The 12,507-nt window shown below is 37.3% G+C and overlaps 1 protein-coding gene across 8 annotated transcripts in view; it reads left to right on the plus strand.

Annotated features, from left to right (window-relative positions):
* The window catches only part of ctrip (E3 ubiquitin-protein ligase ctrip), an 817,513-nt gene that overhangs the window by 454,640 nt on the left and 350,366 nt on the right, over nucleotides 1-12,507 (plus strand). For all 8 annotated transcript variants that reach the window (XM_090413730.1, XM_090413731.1, XM_090413729.1 and 5 more), the window contains one exon: nucleotides 5,703-5,752. In XM_090413730.1, the coding sequence (XP_090269856.1) occupies nucleotides 5,703-5,752 (50 nt within the window). The remainder of the gene's footprint in view (nucleotides 1-5,702; nucleotides 5,753-12,507) is intronic.

Below are 12,507 nucleotides of genomic sequence, written 5' to 3' on the forward strand. Positions count from 1 at the left end.
TCAGGGACCAAATTCATATTAATACTTTTAATACAACAATAGTGGTGGCCTTATCAGTAATTTAACATCAGTGTTAAGGCTACGATCCTAGATTACTTGTCCTAATTATAATTTAAAATGAACTCTTAAAACAAATGGTTATGTGGGTAGAATATGGACCATCCATATTCTTCGGATTTTTAAGCCACCATTATTGTTAAGATTGAGGATGGTTGATGCATGCCATTCGAAAATATGAATGTGTACCTGCTTTCTACTCAGAATTGTCAGTTATGCAAATTGCCACAAACTGTGTTTGTCTAAAGATTAAATTTGCAGTTGTAATCTTCAGAAAAACAAGTGTTCGTCCTTAGGTTTTTGGAACACAAGTTCCAGAAAGAACATAAGGCAAATTCCAGATACACTGAATGCAGTCTACTCCAGGGTGGGATAGTGGAGGGACTGGATCCTTGGAGGATTTAAATAAGTTCTTTAATTTGTTGGGAGGTTTAAAGGTTGGCTGGCATTAAGGTTATATTTCTGTAGTATTCTGTTAATTTTATCTGATTTCCCTTTAATGTATGGAATGGTTAGTTTTATTGTATCTAGTTTTGTGAAGTCCTCTGAAGAATTTTGTTGATAATATTTTTGCTGTATCTGTTTTTTAACCAGCTATTTCTGATAATGTTTAATTTGTGCTTAAATGTGTGCTTGCTGATTGGAACAAATCTTTAAAGTCATTTTTTTAATGTGTTAATGATATCTACTAGATTTTGTGATGGGTGGTGGTAAAAGTTTGTGTATATATTGGACAGTACGTGTAGGCTTATGGTAAACACTGAAGGAGTGACTGCCAGAGGGAAGAGGTTTGGCAAGTGTATCAAGAAATGGAAGTGTGTTCTGACTTTCAATTTCAACTGTAAATTGTCTGCGTTTCTGTTGTATGTTTGTTTAGATGACTGAAAAAAGTGTAATATCTGGCGACCATGGGGCCAGATAACAAAAATCTAAAGCACATTACTCAAAAGTTTCCATATAAAAGTTAGCATTTTGGGGGGGATAATGGTGAGCCTATGACTGTGTTAGATTGGTGCTTCGTGAGCGTTGGTTCTTAATTTTGGATATGACTTATCAATTGTTTCCTTGTGGCCAGGGATCCTAAAATTCTCCCTGGGTCACAGACTCTAACAAATTTATTTATTCTCTGCCAGTTAGAGTTGTCTATCTTAATAAACTGTGGTCCCTTTCCCCGATCTAGATGACTATACTGCTTGACTGTAATCAGGCAGGAGGGTGTCCGGATTTTTGGGAGATTGTAGTCATGCCCCTTTCTAAGCTTGAAGAAAGGGGCATGACTGCAATCGTGAAAAAAAAATTTCCCTTTTTGTCATGGTCCGTATTTTGGTGAGTGGCTGTGTCGTTCTCAAACACAATTCGATGACCAGGATTCAACTATAAACATAAAATTTTATTTTACACTATCAGTATACATGAAACATAAATCAATGAATTTGTTAATTCCCTTAAATTAGATTGAACACTTTAAGTAGCATTACATGACAATTTCAGAATATGACATATCTATTATCTTCTAAGAGAGGGCATGCACATAGGTACATACTAAGAATTGTCTAGACATGTATCTTTAGGGAGACAGCTAAGGTAACATACACATACAAAATCTTCTTGCAAGGATCACATAACATGGCTCTTCGGACAACCAGTCCACTGTCCCTAAAAGTTTCACTAACTAACAAAATAGTCTCGGTCTTCCTTTCTGCAAACGTGCTTAAACCAAATTTTTCATTCAATGCTCGCTCTTGAACTTTAGATAGGTCAAAATTACCTTGCCATTTCTTGCAGCATGCAGTCTCACTCAATTACCACGTGCGAGTCGTGCATATCCTGGTTGGACTTTTGTTCACTCTGCAGATTGCTTTCCCATCTCATGGATTGAGGCGCACTGGATTTTCGCTGCCGTTGGGAACATCTGAGGTGCTTGTCTGGAACTTCTGCACCCTACAGGAGGGACATCACGGTTCGGGTTTCATTTTGGATCCGAGCCCTTTTTTCGTCGGTCTGCACTTGGAGGTTTTTTGTCGGACCTCCTTCTCACGTCATACCTCTTTCACCTTCTTCTCCCACTCTTCTATTTTCCGACCATCAACTCCCTTTTTCTTCTGCAGCTTACAATCACTGTCGCATCGAAGACTTTCATCTCGAACCCATGACAGAGCTCCTCCCAGAGAATTTGTGAAATCTTGCTTGTAAGGTTCAACAGTGGGTTTATCAAGGTTTTTACCTTATGGCTCTTAGTTATCACTGTGGCATGCAGTTTCATAGAATCTGTCCTTGGGTTGATTGTCAACATTTCCCTCTTTTTTTTTTTTGTTTGTTGCAACTTACACATATTATTCTTCTGTTTCTGTTTACACATATTATTTTCCACTTCCAATTTACGCACCTATATTTCCCTTTTAATTCACGCATATTAATCCTTTACAATGTTTCCTCTCCGTTAGGTGAATAGATATACACTTAATAGACAATTATATGATACACTTCACCCCTTTTCCTTATTTCTTTCTAGTACAATTTTCAACAGCAGTACAGGTATTTTCTTTATTTAGGCTCCGTTCTTGTTAGATCCTGAACGAGGGTCTGTCTAGCAGAGCAGGTCTCATTCATGATCTAACAACTGTCTTCTTTTTTTGCAGGTAAAAAAAAAAAAGAATTTTACCACATAAAATAATCAGAACACAATACATGAGCAAAGAGCAGCATGATATCAGATGGGAATTTATCCTGCAAATGAAGAATTATATCATTGATTGGGACATTTGTGAACAGGGCAGACACATCAAAACTGGTTAATAAATCATTTTTATCAAACATAATGTCTTTAATTTTGCTTACAAAGTGCTGTGTGTATTTTTTTTATAGGAGAGGAATGACCTACCAACTCCTTGAGTGTTGATGCTTCTTCTCTATTATTAGGGCTATTGATACCTTCAACTTGGATTTCTGCTCAGGACATGGACTGGTTATTATTAACACAATGTTCCAACATAAAAATGTGCACAAATTCACATGGAGAGAAGAGGCAAGGAATAAGAAAAGTTTCATTGACTATGTTATTGTTGATAGTGATGTTTTCTCCTTGGTGCAGGACACCAGAGTGTACAGAGGATTTGAAATTGGAAGTGATTTCCATTTAGTCTTCAGCGGAATAAAATTTGAATTTCACATTGAAAAGAAGAACATGTGAGAAAGTTTTAAAGTGTATAAAAGTTGAGCAGCTCTCAGATGTGAACTGTAGACTAAAATACACAGATTAATTCGACAAAGATTATTGAAGAAAAAATGAAAGAGTTTGAGAACAAAAACCGAACCTTCGAGATTCAGTGGCAAACCCCGAAGAAAACACTGATTGATTCAGCCAGAGAGGCATGTGGTGAGGCTGTGTGCAAGGATAGAAAAATCAGAACTCCATGGTGGACACAGGAAGTTAAAGAGGCAGTGAAGGAAAAAGAAAAAAGCATATCAAAAGTTCCTGGCAAATAAGTCAGCTTGTGCTCTTAGAGAATACAGAGACAAAAGTAAGAAAGCCAAACATTGTGTAAAACTAGCTAAACAAAAGTCATGGGAAGACTTTAGTAAGAACATAGAAAATAAATATTAATAAGGTGGCAAAATATTCTGGAGGTTGTTGAAGAAGCTCAGAAATGGAGGAAGGGGTGCTGTAAAAAGAATTAGAGATGTAAAGGTGACATGAAAACAGGAGAAAAAGATATTCTTGAAGTATGGAGTAATTACTTCAAAAAATTGCCAAATGAAACAAACAGTAATGACATCACAGTGATAAAAACAAAACACTGACTGGACATGTCAGGAATACATACCGATACTTGAAAAAAAAAAAACCCATCAAAAGCCTGAAATGTGGAAAGGGCAGGAGTAGATGATATTCGACTAGAAATGCTCAAGTGTGGTGGTATAAAAGTCTTACAGTGGCTGCACTGCATAGTACAAAAGGCCTGGACAGAGGGACGAATTCTGGATGATTGGAGTAGAGCTCATATTACCCATATGTATAAAGGGAAATAAAACAATGTGAGAATTACAGAGGTATTTCTCTATTGAGTGTTCTTGGTATGCTTTACGCAAGTATACTTGAGAAACGGTTGAGAAGAATTGTGGAAGAAAAGCTTGGTGAAGAACAAGCTGGATTCAGGCCAAATAGAGGCTGTCAGAATCAGATTTTCACCCTACGACAAATTGTTGAGAAATCATGGGAAGATAACAAAGATCTCTATTTAAGTTTTGTAGATCTGGAAAAGACATATGACAAGGTGCCAAGGGATAGGAGCTATTCAAAATGCTCCAGTTATATGGTGTCAATGGGGCATTATATCAAGCAATACTTAGTCTTTATTTGAGTTGTAACTCAGCAGTTAGAATTGAAGGAAGTACAGGAAGATGGTTTAATGTTAAATGTGGTGTCAGACAAGGATGTACATTATCCTCTCTGTTATTCATTATCTATATGGATCACATTATGAAGGAGAGTGGTATTGAGCCATTTGATAAGATATCACATGAAACTCTGTTGCATAAACTAGAGAGTATTGGAATGGAATATAAAATCTTGAATTGGATAAGTGGATGGTTCACAGACATATCAAAAAGTGGTATATGGTGGGTGATCTGTCACATATTCAAGTCAATCAAGTGTCGTACCTCAGAGTTCAGTCCTTTTGCCATTGTTGTTCATTCCCTACATTAATGATAATTAGGGAGGGCTCTAACAGGAGATGTGCAACTGTTTCCAATGATTCAAAGATAGGCAGGGCAAACAGGGTGGATATTTCAGAAGCGAAAATGACTTGCAGTTTAATGTTAATAAGTGTAAAGTTATGCACTTTGATGTGATGAGATTTTCAGCAGCATATTATATTAGTGAGGTTATTCTACAAGAATCTGCTGAGGCTAGGGATCTTGGCATAATGGTGGATAGGAATTTGAAGTTCAAAGATCACATAGCAAAAATTGCAGATACCCCAGACGATAATGGCAATATTGAAGTGACTATACCTGGACCATTGTGCACAGATTTGGCCTCCTGGGTTCAAAGGGGATAAAGAAGCTGTGGAAAGAGTGCAAAGAAGAGATACAAAGATTATATCTGGATTATGGGATTTAGATAATGAGGACAGATGGTGAGTGTGTGGATTACAGACTGTTTAATAGTATAAAGAGCGGGATATGATAGCCGTCTATAAACTTTTGAATGGGTGTTATAGGATATCGTCTGATGAAATTTTTCACTGTACGGAATGTGGGAAGAGAACACGGGGCATCCATGGAAGTTAAGTTTGATTGTGGATAAGAACTAGGTTTTTCTATCAAAGAGGAGTGAGTGAGTGGAATAGTTTGCCTTTAGAGGTAGTGAATGCATCTAGTGTGAATAAATTTAAGGGAAGGTATGACAGCTGGTTTGGATGATGTATAGCCTCTTTCTCGATGAATCCTTGGCTGCCTTGTGTTCTCAGATAATAATAGTAATAAAGGGAGTAATTTGCTATCTTTATACCTTACGTATATCTTTAACGTTGTAGTTCATCCCATATTTGAAGTCATTTTAATCGGAAGCATCAAGGTCATATACAGGCTTGCTTATATATAATGTATATTTCTTAAAAATTTTATTTTTTTATTTTTAGTTAATACCAAGAAGTCCACAGGAACTCTTCGAAATAACTTCTCTGATTGGGTGAGTATTTTGTTCAGAAACCTGAGATAAAAATAGTGTATAAATATTTTAGCTAGTAATTTATATAAATCTAAAACATCTAGAGAAAATAGATTATCATTGTGAATTACAACTTCATCTGTTGGTATTGGTATATAGGGATTCAATGTGTCTACTATCTAGAAAGTCTAATGGAGGAACATTTAATTGGGAAATCTTTTTGCGCTGTGTTGAATTGCATTTGATATAAGAATTAGTATGTCCAGTATTGTTCCTTTAACTGCACTGCTGAATTTTTGAATAACATGCAAGTTGGAGAGCACAATTATGACATCTTCAAATGAAAGGTCAGATTTATAACCAGCATGCTCCTGATAGTTGTAAAATTTCACTTTTCATTATTCAAAAGGGTTTAGAAAGATTGGCTGATTCTCCAAAACAGTTAAAATATGTTCTGTTGATATTCTTGTTAAAACATCATGTCAGCAACATTAAAAAAAACTACTATTAACAATGTTGGGGGGGGGGGGGTCAAGGAGTGAGAGGTATGTGGCACATTTTGATTCCTTAGTTTTAACATGCCCAAACTGACATTTGTAATATCAGAATATTTTCACTGTCTTGTTAGACTCCACATCTCTATTACAGAAAGCTAAATGCATTAAGTGTGAGGGATACCATACAGCCCACTTACTCACTTGCATGCCAGAGGTGGTAGTGGGGGAGGCTAAAGATAAAAACTGCCAACCTGGTTGGCCGAGTGGTTAGTGTATCTGCCCTCCAGCCAAAAGGCTGCGGGTTCGAATCCCACCGTGGGCATGGATGTTTGTGATTGTCTGTGAAAGTACTAGTGGTGGTAGTCGGTGGTAGATGGCATTGGTGTTATGTGATGAAGGTTGTTGGAGTAGTGAGACAAAGAATTGTAGATGCCCTCCCTTGATGAGTCTTTGGACTCCCTGGAGGTATGATGTAATAATAATAATGTCAGCAATATGGTTATGTTCAAACTGCCTATAATGGCTCTACTGCCTTTGTCCAAAGAGCATGATAATAAATCTGCAAAGAAAGCTAAATGCATCAAGTGTGAGGGATACCACTCAGCCCACTTACTTAAAGATAAAAACTAAACAAAATATCAGATTAGCATACAATTTAGAAACTAGTCACTGTTACACTTGCCCGGAGAAAGCGGCAATTAAAATATAAAAAGTGACATAAAACTGCATGTCACAATAATTTCAACATAACTGAACATTATAATTGTGAGTTAATCTATGATGAGCACATTAATCACCTGACCTATTACAGTTACAACTCTTTAAATGAGCTTGCTCGACAATTCCACAAAACAAATTGGATATCTCTATGTCCACTGAATGTAAATTAAACACAAGAACTGACTCTTGCATATTGGATGTGTTAAATATTTTTCTGGAGGAACGGATGGATGCTGACTCTTCATACTTCCTTAAAGTCAATTGATAAACACAAGCAAGATAAAGGTAAGTCCTCAACCTCTTGAAAATTGGATAAGTCTTTGGATAAAGCCAAAGAAATAGGAAAATTCTTACAGGAACTGTCATGAATTCTGCAGAAATTATCAATGATAGGGTTGTGTTTCTACAGAAAAACATATATGTTTCTGTCTGCAGGAGACATTTAAAACATAGTGAGGATCCCACCTTAAGGCATTTCACTATTATTTGTAAAGAACAGACCTGGATTGGACCTGCTCATGGAGAAGTTGATGTTGTTGTGGAAAAACATACTCCTTTTCATCTTGTTTAACACTGCTCTTAATGTGGTAGCCATTTGTCTCTTGGTGGGACTTCTTATCCACTGTTACATTTAGTTACCACTGGGTTCTAAGTTAAATCGTTGCGCTTGATATCTCACATTGCAGATGTCTCAGCTCAAGCTCATACCTCCTGTATGTGAATTTAATGAACATAACTGTATTTTTTTTAAAGAAAATTATAGTGTAGACTAATTATTAATTATAATAGTAATGAAGAAATGCATCACCAAATAGAAAAGATGAGTGCAAAAACAGTAATCATAATGGGCGACTTCAATTATCCAAATATTGATTGGTTAGCAGTAGAATCTCATGAGAAGAATGAAAATGCATTTATTGAGCTGTTGCAGGAAAACTTCCTCAAGTAGCATGTGATAGAAGGAACTTGAGGTCAAAGAGTGTTAGATTTGATTATAGAGTCAGATGGCATTTCAGTCAAAGACATAACTATTTTGCCTACGGTTGGTGACAGTGATCATGCGGTCACTTGGGAAGTGATTAAGTTTAAGAATGTTCCATTCAGAAAAGGTTACATGCTAAATTACAAAGCAGGAAATTATGACCAACTGAAGAGTATACTGAGTTCCGTGGAATGGGATCAGTTGCTGGATGGGAAGCATTTAAACTACTTAAATGATATGATATCAGAATGTGTCCCAAGCTTTCAAAGAATAAATAGGGTAGGAGTCAAATGGATGCTTAATCTTATTAAGCAAGAGATTCATAAGAAAAGGATGATGTGGAAGGAATACCATGTGCATAAGGATGATGTCCGTTATGAAAGTTATAAGCAGCAGACTAGTATAGTCATAACTGTTATATGGAAAGCAAAGAGTATGAAAAGAAATTGGCTTTGTGTGCTAAAGACAACCCACAGCACTTCTGTCAATATGCTGCAAGTAAAAGAAAGAATGAATATGAAAGAATAACTTCTAAATGCAGATGATGTGAGGGTTACAGACACAGAAGAGGTTGTTCAACTAATGAGTGCCCATTTTGTTAAAAGCTATCAACCTGGTGTACATGATATTGAGCTCACTGCTACCTCTTCACTGGATGAAGAAACTCAGATGTACAAGGATGAGGTATTAGAGCTGTTTCACAAGCTGAATAAGAATTCAGCAATAGGGACTGATGGGATATCAGCACGTATGCTAAAAGAGTGTTCAGCTGAACTGGCCATTCCCTTGACCAGGCTAATTAATGAGTCTCAGAACAGGGAAGATTCCGCAGGAATGGAAAGAATGTGTGGTAATTGCATTGCATAAGGGTGGTGAAAAGACCGATGTATCAAACTTTCCACCAATTAGTATCTCAGGAGTGGTGGTGAAGATTTTGGAAAAATTGGTTAGGGCTCACATTCAGAAATGGGTTGACAGTGAATCTGTACTTTGCAATGAGCAACATGGGGAGGTCATGTTTTAGCAACTTGCCGACATTCTATAACAATGTTATCATTGAACTAGACAAGGGGAATGGATACACCATGATACTTTTGGATTTTGCTGAGACTTTTGACAGAATACAGCTTAGTAGACTGTTGCATAAATTGAGAAATATGGGTTTGGATTATAGAATATTAGTGTGGATAAGAGAATGGTTGACTGACAGATATCAAAAAGTCATATATGGGGGGTGTGAGTCTGCAAGATTTAATTTAACCAGTGGTGTACCACAAGGATCAGTGCTTGGTCCACTGTTATTCAATCTGTACATTAATGATATTGGGAAGAATTTGACAAGCAACATACAGCTATTTCTGATGATGCAAAGATAGGTAGGGTAATCAGGATTGCTGCCGATATGCAGTACTTGCAGAATGATTTGACCGGGTTAGAATTGTGGGCATGGGAAAATGGATGACAGTAAATGTAAAGTCATTCACTTCAGCGTGATTAGATATAAAAGGTCATATTATATTGGTGGGTTTATGTTTAAAGAAAGTGATGAGGCTAAGGATCTTGGAGTGTTAGTAGATAGGAAGTTGAAGTTCACGGGCCTTATAGTAAAGATTGCAAATACGACTCAAAAGATAATTGCAATGCTGAAATGAACGTTCACATGTAAAGATAAGGATGTCATTTTGCCTCTTTACAAGGCCTTGATAAGACTTCACTTGGACTATTGTGTGCAGGTCCAGTGTCCTGGTTTCCATTGTGATTCTGATATATTGGAGAGAGTACAAAGGAGTGTGTTAAAAATGATATCAGAATTGTGGAATACTGATTTTGAAGACAGATTGAGAATTTGTAAACTGCAGACACTAGCAAACAGTAGAAAGATTAGTGATATGATTGAGACTTACAAACTTCTGAAAAGGCCACACAGGATTTCAATTGATGTGATTTTTCAATTTATGGAGTGTAGGGAAAGGACAAGAGGGCATACCTGGAAGCTGAGAATGAATGCCACTAAGAAGGGTGTGAGAGCTAGATTTTTCTCTCATAGGGTGGTGTGTGATTGGAATGGATTGCTATTGGATGTTGCGAGTGCAAACTGAATAAATTCAAGAATAAGTATGATAACTGATGTGTGTAGTTTGTGGCCTCCCTCGATGAGTCTCTGACTCACTTGAGGTCTTTCTTAATAATAATAAATTTCCAAAATTTCGGCAAACTCAAATTACCATTATCAGGGAACACAGTACAGTGTATAGGCTGTAGTATGGCAATCAAACTTGAGCCTTGAATCCTAAATAGTGCTTCCTAGTGGGCTAATGGGTGTTCTTGGCTGTTGGGATGAAGTTCAAAGAATGAGTGCTTCCAAAATTTGGGACATTTTCATACAACCCTTGTACCAGATTTAAATGGACATAATACTGTGTGGGATAATGTCAACATGAATGGGTGAGGACAGAAGATATCAAAGAATAAAATAACTCTGCATACTGAGAATGTAATGCATTCTTCCATATGCCTACCAGCTACTATTCTGCAGTTGTCCCCCTCCCTGTGAGGTACAGAGGGGACCTCCCACTGCTTTTACTTGCACTTTACATTCTTGCTTTTTTCTTCCCGTATGCTCTATTTCTGAGTCTTTTTTTTTTTTTTTTTTTTTTTTTTTTTACCATCCCTTCTTCTGGCCCACATCAGTGGGATCCAGTGCCCTGCTGCTGTGTTTGTCATCCTGCAATGCCAAAAAGCATCATCTCAATTACCACTCTGTCCAAAGTGTTGGTGGAACCCAGAGTGTTAAGCAGGCAGAAGAGATCAGGACATGGGGAATGTTTTGTAGATGTCCTACTGCATCAAATCTAATTGCTCTCAGACATGCTTTGGCCAATTTAGTACCAGTGGGTTAGAGCTGTACAATCAGCCATTTGTTATGGGAGATCTAAAAAGAGCTCTTTTATTGCCTCATCCCAGCACAGTAGGTCTTGATGAGATGATAAACATCATCTATAATCAAATGCAGATCTCTTTCTTACTATACAGAGGAAGAGTTTACAGATTCTTGGTGTAAATCAATTTCATTGCCATCCAAAAACCTGGAAAGGATCAAAAACAAGCAAACAGTTATCATCTTATTACTTTCACCTTTGTAAGATCTTGAAAAAAAATCTGTTTGTCTTCTTTAACATGGAAAAAGGTTATGACACAGCCTTGAGATATGATATATTAAAGACCTCTTGAATCTTGGTCTTATGGGTCTTATGCCCTTATGGGACATCTTTATCCAGCTGACTCTTCAAAGTTCGAGTGGGAAAGGTGATATCTTGGCCATATCATCAAGAAGAGGGTATTCCTCAAGGCCTTGTCTTTAGTATAACATTCTTTGCTATCAAAGTTAATTTGATCATCAAATAGCTTCCTCCCACTTTAGGCAATGCTTTATGTCTGACTTCACAATTTACTGTCAGTCATGTCTCTTCATGGGCTGTTTGTAATGGGATCAGGTTTTCAGCAGAAAAAACTGTCTGTGTACACTTCTGCTAAAAAATGTCTCACACCTAGATCTTGATTTGGTTGACACCAGAGGCCAAGTTCTTGTGATTCATTTTTGACAGAAAGCCTATGTTCCTTGCATTTTTCTTTCGTGAACTAAGAGAAAAGTGCAAAAAAGCATTGAATATCCTTCCCGCTCTATCTTCTACAGAATGGGTTGCCAGTCAATGTTCCTTGCTCCCCCTTTAGCAGATTCTGGATTATGTAACTGTAACCTGGGACCCATAATCTGGATTATGGGTCCCAGGTTACAGTTCTGCAAGGGAGAGCACCCTCTGATGGTTGGACCCTATCCATCATCAGTGTGTATGAATTGCTAACTGGTGCTTTTTGCACATTGCCCATTCAAAGTCTTTATGTTGAAGCAAATGAACCTGCTCTATCACTTAGGCAAAAATAGTTCTCTTAACTGTGTCTTAAAAATGGAGTATGTTCCAGATCATCCTACATGGACTAGTGTCTTTTCTCTACATTTGGAGGCTCAGTATCACGCACATCTAACTGCTATACATTCTTTTGTATGCATTTTAAAGAGATTATGCAAGCTATTTGGCATCAATGTTGACAACATCATCTGCCTTAAACAATAACAGCATTCCTCCATGGCAGGTTGATGCTCCATCCTGCAACCCCTCACTATGTCAGCTGAGAAAGTCCCACAGTCCATCATCCAGCTACATGGAGTTATCTGAAGAAGACAGCACTGATTTTCTTATCTATACTGATAGTTCCAAATCTGAGATGTCTGTTGGTTGTGGTGCTGTATTTCCTGACAGTAACCTATCCAATCAGATCCCACTTGACTGCAGTAATTATACAGCAGAGTTGCTTGTAATTCAGTGAGGGTTTTACAAATTTAAAAGTCCTTAATTTTTTGATATTCAGATGTGCTTTATTCCCATCCACATTGAAATTGAGGGTAATGAGACTGCAAATGTAGCTGCTAGATCAGCTGATAGCTTTTCTCCATATGCTTGTCAGTTCTGTATCCAGACTATAGAGTTTATATGATCAGATCTAATAACCCAGTGACA

Source organism: Typopeltis vanoorti, chromosome 24, assembly GCF_054136105.1.
Source record: "Typopeltis vanoorti isolate ZY-2024b chromosome 24, IOZ_Tvanoo_1.0, whole genome shotgun sequence".
In the NCBI taxonomy this organism is placed as follows: domain Eukaryota; kingdom Metazoa; phylum Arthropoda; class Arachnida; order Uropygi; family Thelyphonidae; genus Typopeltis; species Typopeltis vanoorti.